This window comes from Colobus angolensis, unplaced genomic scaffold (assembly GCF_000951035.1).
Source record: "Colobus angolensis palliatus isolate OR3802 unplaced genomic scaffold, Cang.pa_1.0 Scaffold330, whole genome shotgun sequence".
Lineage (NCBI taxonomy): Eukaryota > Metazoa > Chordata > Mammalia > Primates > Cercopithecidae > Colobus > Colobus angolensis.
Genome location: NW_012116600.1, coordinates 2,546,269 through 2,568,149, shown reverse-complemented (window position 1 = coordinate 2,568,149; position 21,881 = coordinate 2,546,269). Strand labels below are relative to the sequence as shown.

Here is a 21,881-nt window from a genome sequence, read left to right as displayed (position 1 = left end):
AGACGAAGTCTTGCTTTGTTGCCAGGCTGGAGCGCAGTGGCACGATCTCAGCTTACTGCAACCTCCAACTCCCTGGTTCAAGTGATTCTCCTGCCTCAGCCTCCCGAGTAGCTGGGATTAGAGGCACATGCCACCATGCCCAGCTAATTTTTGTATTTTTAATAGAGACGGAGTTTCACCATGTTAGCCAGGATCGTCTTGATCTCCTGACCTTGTGATCCGCCTGCCTCAGCCTTCCAAAGTGCTGTGATTACACACTTGAGCCACTGCGCTCAGCCCAACATCCCTCATTAGTGTGGTACATTTGTTACAATTGATAAACCAGTGTTGATACATGCCTGTTAACTAAAGTCCACAATTTATACAATTTATATCAGGGTCCACTGTGTTGTAGAGTTCTGTGGGTTTTGACAAATGCATAATGTCATATATCCACTACTAAAGAATAATTTTACTGCCCTAAAAATGCCCCCATGCTCCACATATAATTTCCTCCTCCCCTCCCCCAGAATCTCTGGTGATCACTGACCATTTTTGTCATATATCTATTCCAAAGTGTCATATAGTACCTGAAATTATATATACTGTCTCTTTTCACTTAGCAATATGCATTTAAGGTTCCTCCATGTCTTTTTGCAGCTTGATAACACATTTATTTTTATTGATGAATAATACTGTATTATATGGGTGTAATACAGTTTATTCATTCACCTGTTGAAGGACATCTTGGTTGCTTCCAAGTTTCAGTGATTATAAATAAAGCTGCTGCAAATATTCTTGTGCAGGTTTTTGGGTGGACATAAGTTTTAAACTCATTTGGGTAAATAGCTAGAAGCATGATTGTTGAATCATGGACTAAGCCTGTGTTTAGCTTTGTGAGAAACTGCTAGATTGTCTCCCAAAGTGACTGTACTTTGGAACTCCATTTGCATTGCCACCAGCAATGAATGAGAGTTTCTGTTATTCCACATCTTGCCAGCATTTGGTGTTGTCAATGCTTTTGATTTTAGTCATTCTAATAGATGTATAGTGGCATCTCATTTTGCTTTATTTTGCAGTTCCCTAATGATATATGATGTTGAGCATCTTTTCATATGCTTATTTTTATATGGATATTTCTTTTGGTGAGGTGTTTGTTCAGATCTTTTGTCCATTTTGTAATTGGGTTATTTTTCTTTTGTCAAGTTTTAAGTGTTCTTTGTATATTTTGAATACAAGTCCTTTATCTGATATGTGTTTCTGCAAATATTTCCTTCCAGTATGTAGCTTGTGTTTTTATTGTCTAAATACTATCTTTTGACTGAATGCAGTGGCTCACACCTATAATCCCAGCTCTTTGGGAGGCTGAGGGAGGATGATTGCTTGACACCAAGAATTCAAGACCAGCCTGGGCAACATAGCAAAACTCCCATCTCTACAAAAAATTGACAAGCAAAAAAACAAAACAAAACAAAAATGGCCAAGTATGGTGGTGCACACCTTTAGTCGTAGCTACATTGAAGGCTGAGGCAGGAGGATCCCTTGAGCCCAGGAGTTGAGGCTGTAGTGAGCCATTATAGACACCATGTTACTGGTGGTGAATCCATGCAGGTCTGAAGCAACTTCAATTCTTGCCTCCTCAGAAGAAAGAATTTGACGGAAGGGCATAAGGCAGAAGGAGAAACTGAGGCAAGTTTTAGAGCAGAAGTAAAAGTTTATTTAAAAGCTCTAGAGCAGAAACAAGAGGAAGGAAAGTACTTTTGGAAGAGGGCCAAGTGGGCAACTTGAAAGACAGGTGCACAGTTTGACCTTTTGACTTGACGTGCCTCTGTGGTCTTGTGTTCTTTCTCCCATGATTCTTCTCTTGGAATGGGCTGTCCACCTGTGCAGTGGCCTGCCAGCACTTGGGAGGGGAGCATGTGCAGTGTGTTTACTGGAGTTGTACCCATGCTTACTTGAGGTGTGCTTTCCTTACCAGCTGAATGTCCCTAGGAGATCATATACCTGTTAAACTTGTACAGTTTTAAGTTTTACATTTAAGTCTGTGATCCATTTTGAATTAATTTTGTGTTTAGATTCACTTTTTCCAGTTGTTTCACCACCATTTGTTGAAAAGACTATCTATTCTCCATAAAATTGCCCTTGTTCCTTTGTCAAAGATCTGATTTTATTTTAGAAATGTTTCTTAAATATGTGTTAGGAATTTGGAATCTACATTTTTCTTCCTTTCAGAGCACCTAAAGAGCTAAAGTAATGAAAAATAAAGTCTTAGTTTGTAATTGGCTGAGCAAGTATCTGATCCTCAATTCAGAGCTCTCATGTATAATCTGGATCGAAGAATGTAGCCTAGCTTGAAGATGACTATTTCCTGCTCCTTAAAGCTAAGTTTGCTTTCCATATGGCTGAAGAACTGAATCCAAATATAGTGGGTCCAATTCATCCAGTTGCGGATGGGGAATGAGAGCCACACAGTGACTCCAAACACTGCTTAAACAGGGTCCCACTCATGTCAGGAATTGACCTCCTAAGTACAGTATGGATGGAGTGAGAAATTAGAAGTTTTGGTATAAGTTTCCTTCATATGGTTGATATAGTCAACAAGAGAGGAAGGATAGAAAGATTCTGCTCAACACTGTTTTCTTCTCCTGGCTCCAGTAGCACCATCCTATTAGCTACTTAATATCTTCCCAATTTTTTAAGTTTTTTAACTTCTAATATAGCATATGAGGTGCAATATAATCTGTCTATTGAACTCAATATTCCAGTGACACCAAACTCTTTCTTATGCATACCATTCTACTTCTTCACTCACTACCTGTGCACATAGTCGCTCGTTTTCCTGGCAAGTTCTCTCCCTTTCTTTCGTTCCTCAATAAATATAACTAACTCCTACTTAATCCTTTGGAACATCATCTTTTACAGGTAGCTTTTCTCTGACATTCCCTACATTAAGAATCTGTCCTCAGTGATTCTCATTAAGGAAGCATGTATCTTCAGAAGAAGCATCACTGAGACAGAAGAAGCATGTATCTTCTTCTGTCATAGCACTCATCATAATGGATTGAAAATATATTTGATATATCTGATATTCTTTATTGTAGTCTTTTCATAGACTACAAAGATTGTGTCCTATTTTTCTCTCTCCCCCCAGCACCAACTCATTTCCTGGCATAAAGCAGGTATTTAATAAAATGTATTGAATATCCATAAACTGAAAAGCAGTTTTAAACTATATTGTTTCCTAGAGAATGATTAGAATTGTAAATGTTTTGGCCAGGTATGGTGGCTTACACCTGTAAACCCAGCACTATGGGAGACTGAGGTTAGGATCACCTGAGGTTAGGAGTTTGAGACCAGCCTGGCTAACATGGTGAAAACCTGTCTCTACTAAAAATACAAAAATTAGTGGGGCATGGTGGTGCACACCTGTAATGCCAGCTACTAGGGAGGATGAGGCAGGAGAATCACTTGAGCCCAGGAGGCAGAGGTTGCAGTGAGCCAAGATTTCACTACTGTCCTCCAGCCTGGGTGACAGAGCAAGACTCTGTCTCAAAAAAAAAAAAAAAAAAATTGTAGTTTTTTTTTTTGTAAACAGTAAGGCTATTTATGTTTTATTTAAAATGATGTTTTTCAGATAGTGGATAGTGCTTAATGTATGAGTCTTCCTGATTGACCTGGTAGGACTATTATTTATGGAGCATCAAATTAACCAGAGCAAGTGTTCAGAATTAAGGCCAAGAACAATTCAGTTGTACTGGAATCTTCTTTGATATCATGCCAATTGTATGGCACAGGGGCAGGCCCAATCACTGGAAGAATCTATACAGGATCTAACACTAGTGCAATTGCTTACAGCTGTACCCTGTACCCAGTTGAAGTCTTTATAGATTTTACAATATAGGAATCCCTTTACAGTCAACATTACATGTGTATATCTACCGTGTAACTGTGAGGAAAAAAGAATTCTTAAATTTCATCTATCAATCCAAGAAGCATTTTTGATTAGCTACTATATACCACATACTCTGGTAGTGCTCTTGATAGAGAAAAGATACAGAGTTTCTGTATTTAAATATTTTTTGGTCACATGGGAAAGGCAGTTTTAAAAACAATTACAATACAGTGTACTGAGTGAAATATTAGAGGTAAACATTAGGTGCCAGAGATATATTAATCCCGAGGGGAATGGAATTCATAGGGGAATGCTCTACGAAGGAAATTGTTAATAAAAGATCTAGGGCCAGGCGCAGTGTCTCACGCCTGTAATTTCAGCACATTGGGAGGCCATCGCGGGCAGATCACGAGGTCAGGAGATTGAGACCAGCATGGCAAACATGGTGAAACCCCGTTTTTACTAAAAATACAAAAACTAACTGGGCATGGTGTCGGGCACCTGTAATCCCACTACTCGGGAGGCTGAGGCAGGAGGATCGCTCGAACCCAGGAGACGGAGGGTTGCAGTGAGCCGAGATTGTGCCACTGCACTCCAGCCTGGATGACAGCGAGACTCCGTCTCAAAACAAAAAAACAATAACAACAACAACAACATCTGGATGAGATCTTGTATTAGGATATCTAATATTGAAGGATAAGGAGATTTAGCCAAATGAAAATGAAGAGGGGCTGGCTCTGTATTCTCTGACTAGCAAGTACAACACCTTTATATTTTATGTGATTCATAAAGTATTTGGACATATTTAAATCATCTTATTTTGTGTTTTATATTCTCTAAGTTTAACGTTTTTTTTTTTGTTTGTTTTGCTTTGTTTTTCTCGTGTCCTCTCTTTTATTAAGTGATTGAGTTTTCTTTATTCATTTATCTCATTTGATGTGGATATAACATGAGATATGATATGGGCTATGATATAGGGTGCTGTTTCTATTCTCTTAAAGGTTATCTTACATTTAACGAATGCCTATTTCGCTTAATAAAGCCTAAAGTTAATAAATATCTCTATTCTCTTTCTGTATAATAAAATCTCTTTAACTCCAGGTTCCTATCTCTTATATTCCAAATTATTGTCAAATACTAAATTAAACTTTGTTTTTAAATTTCTTTGCTGAAAATTAGTCATTTTAACTAGTCTATTGAATAAACCAGTTTTAGGATGCAAGCAGAAAGCAATTTTATTCTTTCTTATTACTGTTCTTTTAAAGTTGCTCTATTATATAAATATTTCTCATTCCTGAATGAAATCTAGGGTAGATTCCCTAGCTTTTCTGGTCACTCTAAAATATTAATTGTAAGTGTCATTTTTTAAAATAATAAAAGTCCACTTACGTCTAATATCAAAATTAATAATAGCTCCCATCCAGTTAAAGCTTCCTTCTCCCTCAGCTCAAGTCTGACTCAGGCTGAGAGCCTGAATTTGGAAAATAGACGTGGTCAATTTTTAGCTATTTTTATCCCTATCCTTGGTTTCATCCCTCAATAGCTTATCTTCTGCTTCGCCCAGTATTAGAGGTTGAAGGGGAGAAAACAGAAAGAGAGAACTAGGTTTATATGTGACAAACGTCTTGTGTGACAACTATCTCTTGGCTGTTTAGTGATGTCTTGGTGATGGCACAAGCCCAGATGTGCCAGATCTTCCAAGGGATGTTTATGCGGGTTCCTTAAAGCCCCTGAAGTGACTGGATTCTCCCACTTTTGGAAAATGCCTTCTCGGGCTGGCCTCAGGTGGCTTTTGCTTCAGCCTTTGAGGCTCACCACACACAGACCCTCTTTTGGGGATTTTCTCCTGTTTCAGATGGGCCTCCTGCATAGGGTCCCATTCAGTGTGACTCAAATCTGGCTCTTGGGATCTGGACCTGGCCAGGTGGTAGACACACGTTTGTTTTGCCAGCAGTGGGAACACATCTCTCTGTTTCTTTTCTCCCATTCTGCCATCAGGAGAAGCTCCAGGCATCTTTTCAGCTTGAAATGTTTTTGGTTGTGAGTCAGCACTCAGTTTCTGTGCTCTAGAAAATTCAGGGGGGGGATAGTGTGTCGAGCTTTCTGAGTAGTCTCAAAGGCCCCTCAGTTAGCTTGGGAGAGGGAGAAATGCTGCTCTTTCTTCCACCACACAGAGAGACGTAAAAAACACAACACACAAATGATTCTTTCTAAAGAAGTCCTCACTCCTGATCACTCACTTACGGTCTTCTTATCTAATTTGTATGTGCCCTGATGATAGCTAATGTTCCAAACCAACTTCACCATCTATAAGATAAGATGAGCTGGTACTTATTGTTCTCAGCTTGGGGCTTTAGTCAAAATTCCAAGAGAGAACCCTATTAAATAGAGTGTTACATATTTTTTACTATTAATATACAGGTTCACCAAAAATGTTTTATCATTTTCTTTACTCACCAGTGCTTCTTGCTTTGCCTTACTTTTGGTTTAATTTTCTTCCCCTTACTAGGCAATGTCTTCTAGTAATTGTTCCAGGGACGCTTTGCAAGTAATGAGCTCTATCAGTCTTTGTCTAAAAATGCTTCCTTGTGTGTCTTTGCTCAATTATTAAATGACAGATTAGCTAGGTATAGAAGTGTAGATGAACAGTTTTCCCTCAGCCCTTAAAACTCATTATTCTCCTGGCATCGATTGCTACTGCTGATAAGTCCCCGTTATTCTTTTGTAGGTAATTTTCTTTTCTCTGTTATAGTTTTTAAGATTTCTCTTTATTGTTGATGTTCACTGTAATGTTACTAGATGTAGATTAGTTTTTATTTATCCTATTTGGGCCTTTTTCCATTGATGTTTTTCTTGAATTCTGAAAAATTGTCAGCCATTGCTGTTTAAATTTTGCTGCTTCCCCATTTTCTTCCTCCTATTTCTCTTAACTTTTCTTACATTCAGTCTCTGCATCTCTTTGAGTAATTTTCAGTGCATAATTTTCTGTTTCTTTATGTTTATTCTGCTATTTAACTTGTTCACTGAGTTTTTAAATTATGTTTTTATTGCTAGAGTTTCAAATTGTCTCATTTATAAAATTGGCTTCTGTTTTTCTCTCACAATTTTTTGGTGTCTGTTGCTTTGTATTTAAAATCTCATTTAACAGACCACCAGGATACCATAGAGGGTAGGACACCATTTATATAACAACACTCTTTGTCCATTTGCTTTTGCCACAGCAAGTCTGTCTCCTAACTCTGATCTCTCTCTCCTGTTTGAACTGTGAGCTCATTTTAGAAGTGATTGTTTCCCCAGTCTTGCATGTTGTCACTTGTGGAGGTGTCCATAAGGAGCAGTTTCATATTTATCTCGGAGGAGGACTCTAGAGTTTTTTCTGGTTCAGAACAAAATGTTATCATTTTGGATTAATGTACCCATGACTAGTAGAAATTTGGACCTCTTTTTTCCCTGCACGAGCGATACAAGCTTTTCATCAGGCCCTGCATAAAGGGTAGGCTTCCTTGTCTCTTCCGTAATTGACTCTTGTTTGTCTCTCTCCAGTAGGTTGCTGGAGTGATTTTAGTTTCCATTTAGAGACAAGACAGCCTTTCAAGACTTCTAGATTTATATAGGTGGATCCATTCCGGCTCCCCACATTGCTCATTTCTGAGGGTTTATTTTCTGTTTCTGTCTGAGCATAAATATACTCATTTATTTATATACCAATCCTGAAACAATCTTTTAATGTCTAACTCTCCAGCTTTGCATTCCTTCTTCATTGGTAATTTTCTTTTCATTCTTTCAAAACTGGCCATGTATTTTAAATTATTATTTGTTTTCTTTTCTGTAACATTTCCATGTGCTTAAGGGGAATTGGGGGGTTCAAGGTCAGCTGAATTCTTCATATTGGCCAGAAGTCAACACAGACAAAGTAATGAACTATCAGAGATTTTCAGAGGTTACTGGGAAGGAAGAAATCAAAGAGGAAGTTGGAGGTTTGGTTCTCAATGTAACCTTTTTCTCTTCTTGGCATGTGCATGGAAAAAAATCACATTATTCTACAAAGAATGTCTATTTCATGTGTTTCAGAACCTTATTTGGAGCCCTTCATTTGCACCTTGGAGGAGCACCTGAGGGTCCAGCTGGCACTGGGAAGACTGAAACTACCAAGGATTTGGCAAAAGCTGTAGCCAAACAATGTGTTGTTTTCAACTGCTCTGATGGGTTGGATTATTTGGCTTTAGGAAAATTCTTTAAGGTTGGAATTAACTCCTCATTTCTTTACAACAGGATAACTGATCAGAAATGGTTATTTATGGTGCAACATAATTGAATACAAGTAAAAGATTTACTGTAACTTAAGTAAAAGTAAAAATTGAAGCACTATCTCAATAATTCTTAAAGGAAATAAGGTTATAGCAAAACCCTATTTGCAGAGAATCTCTACTTCCCTCTCCAGTCCCTACTGTAACAAGTCATTATTACTGGTTGGAATAAGTGGTGTCCCTTAAATACATTGGAGCAGATAAGAGTTTGAGAAAGATTGCATCATGTAAAGGTTGTGGGATTCTAAAGACATCTTTAACCTGCCGATCTTGTTATTGAGAAGTTATTTAGAGTCAGTAATTTACTTTTATAGACATATTCTAATCAATCATTTCAGTGAACTTGAAATCTTAAGTTTTATTATTTGTTTTTATTTTTAAAAATTTATTTTTATGCATTATAGATGTACATATTTTCAGGTTGCATGTGATAATTTAATAAGTTATAAAGATCAAATCAGTGTATTACTTTTTTTTTATTCTAAGTTAGATTCTTACTCTTGTCAGTCCATGAGCTTCAAAAGGTGGAATTAGAGATACCAGGTCCCTGCCTATAAACCTGTGAACATCTGATCATTTCAGCAGCTTGTAGCTATAGCCTGTCATTCCTTAAAATGTTAGGTGACACAACTGAACACAAAATGATCCATTGGAAATTATGTGTTTATTTATGTTTTTCTGTAATTTTTCAAAGCACATTTTATTTTATTTTTATTTCCAATTTTTATTTTAGATTCCAGGGGTACAGGTGCAGGTTTGTTACATGGGCAGATTGTGTGTTGCGAGAGTTTATCTGGTGTACAGATAATTTTGTCACCCAGATAATCATCATAATAGCCAATAGGTAGTTTTTCAATCCTCACCCTCCTCCCACCCTCCGCCCTCAAACGGGACTCAGTGTCCATTGTTCTTTTCTTTGTGTCCATGTATATGCAAAGCACATTTTAAAGATTCTAGAATATTTACTATTCCAAATTTTCTCCAGAAGAAGTTAACTTTAAAAAAGATAAACAAACTAGCAAAATAGAATATACCACCCCTGACTCATGCAGTAAACTGTTCCTGGCTAGAATATGACTGATCTGGAGTTTAATTATTCTACATTTGTGATACTGAAACAATTAGAACTTTTAGAAGCTCAAAATTGTAATTAATAAAATATCAAGAAAACATTTAAATGACCAACTAACATTTTAATTCATTCTCTGTAATGATTTACAACCTTGTTGAAATGAGCACTATTCCCAATAGCAAAGGTATGGAATCAAACTAAGTGTCCTTCAGTGGAGAAATGGATAAAGAAAATGGGTTACATCTATTCAATGAAATACTATTCGGCCATAAAAAAGAATGAAATCATGTCTTTTGCAGCAACCTGGATGGAACTAGAAGTCATTATCTTAAATGAAACAAGCCAGGCACAGAAAGTCAAATATCCCATGTTCTCACTCATAAGTGGGTGCTAAGAAATCTGTACACATGGCTGTAGAGAGTAGAATGATAGAAATTGAAGGGTGAGAAGGTGGGAGAGGTGTGTGATGAGAGATTACTTAATAGATGCAACGTATGTTATACAGGTGATGGATACCATAAAATGGTATGGAAAGCAAAATAGTATGATGCCAGTGTATGTTATTCAAGTGATGGATACCAAATTGCATGTAACAAAATTGCACACATACTCCATAAATTTGTACAAATAAAAATAGATATATAAAAGAAAAACTAACAAAACTAAAGAATTCTACATGCAATTTGAATAGCCATTACATTCTTAAATGTCTAAAGAAATGTCAGTATATATTGCTCAGTTTTTGAATCTATGTAATGACTATCTTAATTCTTTTATTTAGAGTCATAAACTTAATAATATTAAATTTGCTTATTATTAGTAAGTATTTGTAAATAGCTTCTTTGTGTTGGGATTGTGCTGGATAATGGGGGTTAGAATATTAGAAAGGCATGATTTTTTTATCAAGACTCTCAAAATTTATATAACGCTTGAATATGACTTCCAAAGCATTCTATTCTCTGTGATTTGTCGTCATGCATAAGAGGTCAAAGTCATTTATAGAGTCTTCTCCAACTAATGAGAATGTACTATTCTTTGACATGCATAGAAGTCATGTACAATCCAGTATGGATCAGAAGAATGAAATGTGTAAAAATCCAAGGTCAGCTGCTATAATCTCTGTGGCTTCGTGCTAATTATTTAACATCTCATATGGTATAGCCTTAAAAGTGTCCTTGCATAAAAGATACATACGAAGTGCTGTGAGTCATGGTTGGCACATACAATGTACTCGATGTAACACATGCACGTGTGTGCTTGCATGCACACACACACAATCTATAAAATGTATGTTCAGTACATATTTGTTGAATTGTTTGATGTTTTTAAAAGTAAATCCGAATTCGGATGAAACTACTCATACTTGATTTTCCAGTTTTTCCTTATGATCAAATAGTACATATCTGTGAGGTAGCTGTGAGTTAGGACTGCAAACCAGGGCCTTAAACTATGGTAGTTGTCTATTAAGGTGCTCAAACCACAAGGCAGTCTCATTTGCAACAGAAGTCATCTTATTTAGATGGTTATTTTAACCTATGCTGTAAAATCCGTGTGGAGTAAGCAAATAAAATCAACTTGTAAATAAAAAGCAGGGAAGGCTTTGAGATTATAGGTGTATGTCTAAATGCTAAAAAAAAAAAAAAACAGAAAGGAGAAAAACGTTAATTGGAAAATTTTCCAATTGATCCAACTCTTTTATTCATGCAGAATAATGAATTGGTAATGAAAAAATCAGCTGTCTTTAAAGATAAAGGCGAATAAGCAATTTCCTTGACAGGATATTAAATCCTAGAAAAGATCAGGTGAAAATACAACATTTCAATGCAATATTGAATCAGATAAAGTCAAAAATTTTCATTACTCTTTTCTCATAGGGACTGTTATCTTGTGGAGCCTGGGCTTGCTTTGATGAGTTTAACAGAATTGATTTGGAAGTACTCTCTGTGGTTGCTCAACAAATTCTTACTATCCAAAGAGGTAATGGACTAGTTTGTCTTTGCATTATTTGAAAATAAAAGAAATATGAGAGGTAATGAATGGCACAGCTCATGTTTATATGTGGTATTACTAAGTCATTTCATTCCTGATTACCTACAGGTATTAATGCAGGTGCTGATATACTGATGTTTGAAGGAACTGAACTAAAACTTGACCCCACGTGTGCTGTCTTTATAACAATGAACCCTGGGTATGCTGGGCGATCAGAACTGCCAGATAACCTGAAGGTATGGAAGAAGTTATTATATAATCTGTTTCTTCTCTATAATTTACAAAGTTAATATGTGAAAAGGGCCGGGTGTGGTGGCTCACGCCTGTAATCCTAGCACTTTGGGAGGCTGAGGTGGTGGGAGGATCACTGGAGCTCAGGTGTTTCAGACCAGCCTGGGCATAGTGAGACTTTGTGTCTTAAAAAAAATAATAAAATAAATAAAGTGTTTTAAAAGTGTGTGTGTGTGTGTGTGTGTCTGTGTGTGTGTGAAAAGAAAGAATATGCTATCCTTGAGTTTATGTAAAATATTTTGTTTTAGTTATAATATTTTAGAAAATTGTTTTAGAAAGCAATTTTTAAAGCTTTGAGTATCTTTACAGAGTAAATATCCACACCAGGAACAATTCCCAAAATATTTATTTTTAAAATAGTGCTAACTGTGAAAAATTACAAAATATAGAAAACTACTAATGGGGTACCCATTCTACTGCTTACTATATATTGTGTCCCCCTAATTTAAATGCCATTTTACAATGCTGGAAGCACACTATTGTGTATGCTGGGTGGGTTTTTTTCATGTTAATATTATAACATGAGCATGTTCCCATCTTTATAAGCATAATTCAATCTATTAATAAATTTACCAAACTGTAGCTTACTTTTGGACATTCAGTTTGCTTTCTGTTTTCCTACATTATAAATAATATCACGATGAGTAGTTTTTACTAAAGGCTTTTCTCTATTTTGAAATATTTCTTTAGATGGAGTCATAGGACCAAGGTATTTGTTGCTAAATTGCGCTTCAAGACAGGTTGAAATGATTTTCATCCCGTATCAATTCTCAATTTTCATTGACACCCAGCATTAATTTTTTAATGAAAAAAACAAAACACTTTCTTGAATTGACCAGACTTTACTTTAAAAAAAAGAAAACACCATTTTATTTGATTATTAGTAAAATATTTTCCCCATATTTTGGTTAACAATTTTATATCCTTTTCTGATGAATTGCATATGTATGGCACGTATACAGACAGCAGTGTTGAAGAATAATGCAATAGTAATTGTGGATCCAAAACCAAATCTCCTGACTATATCCTATATTACTCCCACACTTCACATACTTAGACTGACAGCTTCCCAGACTAAATAAGCAGTTTTTCTTTTCCACCAAAAAGACTTGATATGACTAATTGCTGCCAAGTGTTTTTGTATTTCCATTTCATGCCCCTTTATATGTTAAGTCTTATGTTTTAGTATTTTGCCTTAGTGAAGGAAGGCATGATTAACAAATGAAAAACGGTAAATCCTCTTCTATCTAAGAAGCGTTTTACAAGTTTTATTTGGCATTTTCTTTTGGAAAGCTTTTTGTTGTTGTTGCAGTTCTTTTATTTGTTCACTACGTTGTTCTTTTATTTGGTAGGATCACTCTGAATACATAAATTTGCAAAGGTGGGCAAAGCAAAAATCTGTGAGTAACTTGTTATAGAAAGCTGGGAGCCATTATTGGTTGAATTTGTTAATGCCCTCTGCAGAACTTTCCACAGTTTTATTTACTGTGAAGGTTGAAATAGTGCTAACATATTCACCTGGTAGTTCTTGGGGATAATGTACTTTCTTTCTACACGAGGCCAAAAGTTGTTCTCAATTCTGATAGCTTCTCCTATTGTGCAGCCTTCTTGGTTCAAGCTTCTACAGTGCATCTGTTTTCAAGTATATATGGAAATACCAAATACCTAATAAGTCTGAAATGAAAGAGTTACATATTCCTTAAAAAATAATAAAAGCCTGGTAGGGCCCAGAAAGTATCATTACCAGTCTTCAGAATCATTCTCAAAAACTCCCTCTTCTTCACCTGGTGATTCAGTCAGTCACCAAGCCCAGGGTTTCCATTTCACACAACTCCTACAATCCCTGCTGCACCGACCTGGTCCCCTTGCCACACCTTGCTGCTCCCTGCCTTCTGTCTTCTCCCATGTGTCTCATTGCAATAGTTGACTTGGCATCAATTTCTTCTCTACTGAAATTCACTCTAATGAATTCACCATCACAGTGCTACCAGTGTTGTCTGTCAAAAGAAATCTAATCATATAATCTTCAACTTTAAAAAACTTCTGGGCTCCTTTTTGTCTATGGACTAAAGTTCAGATTTCTTAGTACAATCTATAAGAGCCTTGGCATGAGGACTCAGTTACATCTGTCCTGCCGTTTCCCTGCCTCTGTCTGTTGCACTGGGCCTCACTAGCCTCTGAAGGTCCCTTGCCTTTCTACATGCTGTTTTCTCTCTCTCAAGTGCTCCGCTAGGCCACCACTTTACTGTCTGACAAATTCATGCTCATCCTTTAAACTAGCAGTGAACATTAAATATATGTACAATTCAGATCTGACCTTCTGGGTGAAGTCCCTGGACTTGGCTGAGGTTTATAGCTGAATCCTATAATGTGCATGTCCGTGGGTTCTTCAAGGACTCTTCCATTAGGAGGAGTCTGCTTGTATTTCCTGAGGCTTGAGTGATGGATTCTGTTTCTCCAGTTGTCATTGCCTTCTCTCTGCCTGGATCTCTGTGGTCAACTCCATGTAAACTTCACTGTTGGAGAGCTCTCACTCTGCCAGGAGGTATGTAGGACAGGACTTACAGAGCTTCAGTGTGGGCCTTCTTTGTTGTGTACCACTCATAAATCCTTTTCCCAACAACCCCTGGGTATTAATCCTGCTACCACAGGTCACTATCCTTTTTCAGACATGAGTCAGGTACCAGTCCATATCTCCCAAAATGCAGGAATATCTACCAAGCTCTCACAGAACTTGGGTGTAGTTAGGAGGGTTGTGGGAACTCAGAGCATAACGACAGCTCCCTTCAAAAGAAATATTTTCACAACTCCTTCCTCTCTCAAATATTTTGTCATCTACAAGTAGATGAGAGGGTTCAAGGTTGTAGACATTTCCTCTGTAGATTTTGTATGTTGAGAAGATCATACTCACTGTAGTAACTGATGTGTCATATCATGCAGAAAGAGTCCCATTTTGACATCCTGTTACATTTAGACAATCTGCATAATAAAGCAGTTTCTTAAATACATCTTCACTTTAGGGAAGCTGTATTTTAGATTTAAACCATTCTGAAGAATCAGCAGTCAATTATCATTTTAGAATAGTTTGCTAGATCGCTTCTCAGCCTTTTGGCTAAGATCAAGTGTAGAATAGTTTGCTAGAAGCCATGGTAAAATAGACACATTCTAGATCTCCTAATGTCACAAAGCCAATGAAGTGATACATAGCTTTTCAGAGTATATGTAGGATGAAACACTAATAGTATTGAGGAGAAAAAAACAAAATAGATCCTAAATCCTCCATTTCATTCAACTAAAATCAAGCTTGTTCCTGAACAGCTCAAAATATTTATAAAATCAATTTGCAATTTCTTAGAAATAAATGGTGAAAAGTTATTGCTTGAATTTTTTCTATTGTACCAATATGTAGTCTTTGAAAGCATGCTCCAGAAAGTATACACATTTCCTTATGTACCACCCTCCTTCTTCCACCAGTAGAGCAGAAGCAGTAGAGCAGCTATTCTTGATCATTTATTTTTGCTGAGATAAACATGAAGATTATGTTCACATCGATTACATGCACTGGAATTTACTCAAGTCTTGGCATGTTACCTGGATCTGTACCCTCTTTGTTTTCACACTCAACAAACTATGTCACTGGTTAAGCTAGAATCCAATTTAATTATTTTAGCAAAGCACTACATTATCTTCAAACTTACTGCTATTACCAACAGATTATTTCTGGTACATCCAAAATCAAACCACAGTATATCTGTATGCTGCACAACCTGTTTGGGAATCACTGGTTTAGGCTTAAAAAATATTTCAGTCAGGATGCTTTCATTGTGTTAAGTATCATTGTTTAATCGTTGGTAGAGGACTCCTAATAAATGGAATATCATGATACCACTTGACACTTCTTTACTTCACTTTATTTTTTGTTCTGCTAATCAGAAATATGTCTGCTTCATCATTTTCCACAACCATATTGCTAACAGTGCTAAGAGGTGAATAGGATATTTGTGAAGTAACTAGGGTGGTCAAAGGGAAACCTACAACACACAGTCCTGGATGTTGACCTCAAACTAGTAGTAATTTGGGCTATTGTGGAAAAACGTTATCACCCTAACCCCGTTGACTGGCTGACTGATTTGTTAATTCAGTCATTCTCTCTTTTATTCTTTAAAAAAGTCATTGAGAACCTATCCCTTAAAAGAGATACCAAGTGTATAGCAATTCTCGTGCTCTTTTTTTCCCTCATGTGTGTAATGGTTAGAACACTTGCTTAAGCATTTTTATTTCAAGTTATTTGCTCAAATTATATTTTTTAAACATTTTATTCTTTCCATTCTTTGATGGTAACCTTATTGATAGAACAGCAGCACTATGGCCTCTAGCTAGTAATTAACACAACACATTAGAAGGATCTTACTTGATACAAATTTTCAAATTGTTCTCAACTTAGAAGAGTCATAATAGTCATTTAAGCAAGATGTTCTTATTTTCTTTCTACCTTGAGTTTTTGGTAATTCAACTAATTCCCAGAATGTATTTATGAACTATATGACTATGATTGTCATTCACTAGAATAACTTCTTTTTCCCTTAGAATATTGTTGTTTTCCATATTTTGTACAAGCAAGTCATGTTTTAATACATGAGCTGTTGAAATGAGTCCTCATACACACTAATATTCTACACCTAAATTCTTATTTATTCTTTTACTTACCATCATATAACATCATATAAGCTCAGTATTTTAAATATCATGAGAAAAAGTTATCTTTACAATTTGTAAAATTGATTTATCTCTATTAATAATTATTACTTATTTCCAGTTTTCTTTCCTTTGTTATGCTTGCTGAAAGACTGACATTGTGACTTCAGATTCAAAAAAGCTTAAAATATCTCAAAATGGATCATTTATCTGACACTAACATAATCTGGTAAACCCTAGATTATACAATTAAGTAGATCCCTGTAGAGCCTTGCTTGAAGCCCACTCTCCCAACAGGGGGACACTCAGCAGCCCAGATGAGAAACCCAAATTTGAACGTCCTGGGAGAGTCTGAGGTGCTGTAACATGTTGCTTCCCACAAAGAATATAATGTAATTGAAATTGAAATTGAACACTTAGACGAAAGAGAATTGATACAAAAAGCTAATGATATATTATATAACCACAACAGAAATTTGATTTTTTAAGTTGCTTTTTATCTATATGATTTGAACATTAAAATTTATTTTATTTTATATTTTCAGAAGCCAGGAATTTGTCTGTTTATTTGTTTACTTTTTAAACTTCCAGGTCAGTGATGTTTTTATTGAGGTATGATTGACAAACATCATACATATTTAAGGTGTACAATGCCATGTTTTGCTATACATATATATTGTGTAACAATACCCCTAATCAAGCCAATCAACTTACCCACCACCTCACGTATATACTTTTTCTATTTTCTTTCTGTTAAGTAGATCTTAACATTTAAGATCTACTCTCTTAGCAAATTTCAAGAATACAATACATTATTATTAACGGACTATGAACATTAAAATGTAAAGCTATTGTAGAAAAGGTATAAAGTCATAACATTATGAAATAAAGAGCATGATTATCTTTACAGTGGTCTTTTTATTTTAATTTTGTAACCTCTTTACACATTTTTGCCTTTTAAAATTATTCTTAATTGACATATAATAATTGTGTATATTTATTGAGTAGAGAGTGATATTTTGATGCATGTAAATGATGTGTGATGATCAAATCAGGGTATAGTGTATCTATCACCTCAAATATTTATTTCTTTGTGTTAGAAACATTCAGATTCTTCTCTTGTAGCTATTTAAAAATATAGAATAAATTATTTTTAACTATAATCACCCCACAGTGCTACAGTACACTAGAATTTATTTCTTTTATGTACCTGAAATTTTGCATTTGTTAACCAGCCTCTCCCTATTGCCCCACCTCACCTTTCCCAGCCTCTAGTTACCACTATTTTACGCTCTACTTTTAGGAGACAAACTTTTTTAGCTTCCACATATTAGTGAGAACATGTGGTATTTATCTTTCTGGGCCTAGCTTATTTTACGATGATCCTTTTAAAAGTAACTTTTCTACCTACCCATAGGCTCTCTTTCGCACAGTAGCAATGATGGTGCCTGACTATGCCATGATTGCTGAAATAGTCCTGTACTCCTGTGGGTTTGTCACTGCTCGGCCACTGTCAGTGAAAATTGTGGCTACGTATCGCTTGTGTTCAGAACAGTTGTCATCTCAACATCACTACGACTATGGAATGAGAGCTGTGAAGTCAGTTCTTACTGCTGCTGGGAATCTGAAGGTAGAGAACACAAATATTTCTTACTTGTAAATTTCCTATTTGTAAATTTCCAGCCTACTGGATCTTCACAGAGTTCCAATAACTTGTTGGTTTCATTAATTGATTGAAAAAAATCAATTATTACACCAAAAATGTATTATCTTGTACACATGAAAAAAGAAATTTTATAATGATTTGTAAAACTTTACACATGTAATTCTTAGTGATTTGAGTTCTGTTTCATTAATGAGATACTACCAAGGAATAAAATTGCTTACTTCTGAGAAATGTTTTGAATGCTCTCAGTCTATATAAACGTATAAACAAATATAGCATTAAATGAAATAAGTATAATTAATAAATATACACAAAAGACTAAATATTGTCACTTACTATAATTACACAATTGCAGCCAACTGTGGACTAGCAGTAATAGATTTGCAGTATGATGTTTACCTTCAAAATAGTCTGAATTGTAACTGTAATATATGAAAGCCCAAATACTTTAAGCTTTGGTTGACTTTTCATTGAGAATATATTGTAGAACCATGAAATATAACTGTACATTAGTTAGTTCTTTATGAAATCAAGATAGGCTTAGTTAATAGCAAAATGCAAAATGTGACCTTGAAGCTTCAAATTTTTCACATTCATGATTTGTAGAAGATACAGGTTTTAAATTATATCCTATGTGATTAAGAGCAATAGGATGCATTTTTATCTTCCATAATAACATTATCAAGAATTCTGATATATAGTGGTGATATTCTATTTCACATTAGCCTGACATAACTTCAAGTCATTGTTTTTCACAGTAAATAAAAGGGACTAGAGGCAACAATTTGTATTAAGTTGGCATGTCAGGATTACATTGTGGTCAGATAATGGGAAGGATAATGCATTGTGCTAGTGTGTGTCATCACTGAAATCTTGACTATGGAATTGAGCTATTAAAGTTATGCAGCAAAGGAATCCTGCAAATACATCCTATCATTCTTTTTCAAAGCTAATATAGAATTGTTGAATGTTTTGGCCTGAATATTTTGAAGCTTGTTTCTGTTATAGCAATAAACAATTTAAGCATTTGCTTTAAAATAATAGCCTCTCAAAGAACAAAAGAGACTTCTGACACTTCATAATTTATGTACAGTTAGATTGATCCAAAAACAAAAATCCAGATCAACAGGACATGCTCCGTCATTGGAGAACTCGAGACTCAGAGACTGACTCTGATTGCCAGGCATCACACACTTTGTAAGGCTGAAGCTAATTAAGTAGCAACATGGCATTTATTAGGCAGAGAGATTCTAGAGAAAAGGGAGAGGGTTCTGGAAAATTATATGCGTGGTGGTAGAAACTTTGGAGTGAGATGTTGAATAATGTGTTAAAGGTGGAAGAAATGATTCTGAGTTTGGATTTTTGTTAATTCATGTGAACATTACTATAGGTATGAGTAACACGTTCAGAGTTCAACCAGATTTGTAGTAAACTTTGGGTACACCACAAATGTTTTGGAATCTAATGTGAGTTTTCTTAAACACATTTTATTAAACTAACTTAGCATGTGACCAGCCGTCTCCACTCTCTCTGTGGAACTTGCTAACACGTGGCATTCTGGGCGTTCAGCCAGCAGCAGCCTGCCCTTCCACTTTGGCTTCTGTCAGATGAGCTGCATTCCTTACTCAGAGCTGGTTTGCTTTTCCTTGAACCTTTTTGAAGCCACTTGGATACGTTGCTGTTACTATGTCATCTAACTGCATAGTGGGAAAACTGATTATATATAAGCATAAAAAGAAGGATTTTTTTTTCTGTGAAAACTAAGTTCATATTTAAGAAAAATTTAATAAAGATAAAATGCTAAAATTTTGACTTTGAATAAGATGTTGATAAGAAATGTGTATAAAACTGAAGAAAAACTTAAAAATGTATCAGGCTGATATACTTAAATTGTATTATAAGTATCTTTGAAGAGCAGTATCCTCTTTAAAAAACAAAAACAGAACACAACAAGATAGAGTAGATGATGTGTTATTGATGTGGCTTTTGGAAAAAAAAAATGGGGCCTAACTCTATACTCAGAGAAAAGGCCTTGGCATCAAAATATGGGCAAATGAGTGAATGTTTATATGTTTTAAATTTAAATGCATCTTTTCAAAATAATTGCCCACTTTTAATAATTTTCGTTTGACCAATATACTGCTAGTCGTGAATACATGTAGAGAACAAGCAAGCTCTACCCAATACGAGGGATGGCAGCTGCCAAACTATATTTAATTCATGTTAGTACCTCTTTACTTAGCATATCTGTGAAAAGGTAGTTAGTTTAACCTGGGTTTTTATTATAAACTAGTAAAAAAAAATACAACAAGTTTAAATGTCAGTTTCTGAAATTGACAACAATTCAATATAATGAAAGAAGAGCTGCATTTGTTTAAATTGAGTACAAGGTCTGTATGTTTGTGTGTATGTGAACACGAAGGGGTTGGGTGCTGTTAGCAGATGCAGATATCATCAGGAGTGTGTTTTTTTTTAGCTGAAATATCCAAATGAAAATGAAGAAATTTTGCTGCTTAGATCTATCATTGATGTAAATCTGCCAAAATTTTTATCCCATGATTTACCACTCTTTGAGGTAAGAACATTCATTATCCCAATGTATCAAAACTCTTATAATAATGTATTTATCACATGTTTAAGGTTGTGAAGCTCCCACTATGGAAAAAAATGACACAATACAGAGAAACATAGATAATTCCATATTTTATTTGAAGTGTGTTTAGCTAGCTTTGTCACTTTGAGAACTTTCAACAACTTGGGATTTTAAAATAGTATTTTTAAGTTTGTTACTGCAGAAAATAATGAGCACACAAAAGTTACAAAATATTTGCTTATAAATTCCACTAGAATGTAGGCTCCGTAAAGAAAAATAATTGGTGTAACACACCACTGAATCCCTAGCACAGTATCGATAATAGTAAATGTTTTTTCAACTAATGACTGAAGAAATAAAATAGATAAATATGCTTAATTTCCTTAAAAGAATGAGATGACTTTTATGAAATTGTTTTTCATGATAAGAACTAAGCTTAATAATCTTGTTATAATTTAAGATTGTGAGTAATTGAGAGGAAGTATTAGAATAATGATTAAAGTTTTCATAATATCCTTTGGTATCATTCTTTTCCTCTTCTCCATACCAAGTAGAAGAACTCAGAGGGGTAGTGAGCTCTTCCTAAATGTTAGATGTTGGACTAACTTGCACTGTCTTGGAATTCAGGCAGTTAGCTTGCAGTATGTTACATATTTCCAGATATAGGAATCTAGTTTCATTCTTCTGCATATACTTAACCAGTTTTCCTAGCACTGAAGATATTGTTATGTCATGGGGAAGGGGAGAAGAGATGCTGTTGCTAGTATTGGCCAGTGTCATTAGCTACTGATGGCAACCATGCATGTCTCATCATTCTGAAAAGAGCTTTACTTAGTATTTAGAGTTGACATGCAAATACATTATGGAGCAAATCAACAAGGAAAGAGTTCAGATTTTCTCCCTAAAGTTTTCCCTCAATTTGTTTAGTACTAGTGCACTGTACAGATTTTCCAGGATTAAAATCTATGTTTATTTTCAGAATATGGAAATATACCTCACTAGGTGTATTGTCATGCAGTTGTATATTCATTCAGCAAACATTTATTAAGCAGTGTTTCTCAAGTGGTGGTGAGGAGTGAAGTCAACTTGCTTCTATGCTGCCATTTTTGAACTAGAAGTCAGGACTCCAACTTTTTAACTTAAAAATAACATGAAACTAAATGTAAAACCAAGCTCTAAAATTTCTAGCAGAAAACCTTTGTGACTTTGTGTTAGACAAAGATTACTTAAGGACAATACCAAAAACACAATCCATAAAAGAATACATTGACAAAATGGAAAAAAAAAACTGCTCTTTGAAAGACACATAAGAGGCCGGGCGCGGTGGCTCAAGCCTGTAATCCCAGCACTTTGGGAGGCCGAGACGGGCGGATCACGAGGTCAGGAGATCGAAACCA

The 21,881-nt window shown here is 35.4% G+C and overlaps 1 protein-coding gene across 1 annotated transcript in view; it reads left to right on the top strand.

The window, feature by feature from the left end:
- DNAH7 (dynein, axonemal, heavy chain 7) overlaps nucleotides 1–21,881 on the top strand; it is a 333,441-nt gene that overhangs the window by 157,250 nt on the left and 154,310 nt on the right. Inside the window, exons 24-28 of the mRNA XM_011952066.1 lie at nucleotides 7,943–8,111; nucleotides 11,125–11,227; nucleotides 11,348–11,475; nucleotides 17,643–17,855; nucleotides 20,368–20,466. Coding sequence (XP_011807456.1) covers nucleotides 7,943–8,111; nucleotides 11,125–11,227; nucleotides 11,348–11,475; nucleotides 17,643–17,855; nucleotides 20,368–20,466 — 712 coding nt within the window. The remainder of the gene's footprint in view (nucleotides 1–7,942; nucleotides 8,112–11,124; nucleotides 11,228–11,347; nucleotides 11,476–17,642; nucleotides 17,856–20,367; nucleotides 20,467–21,881) is intronic.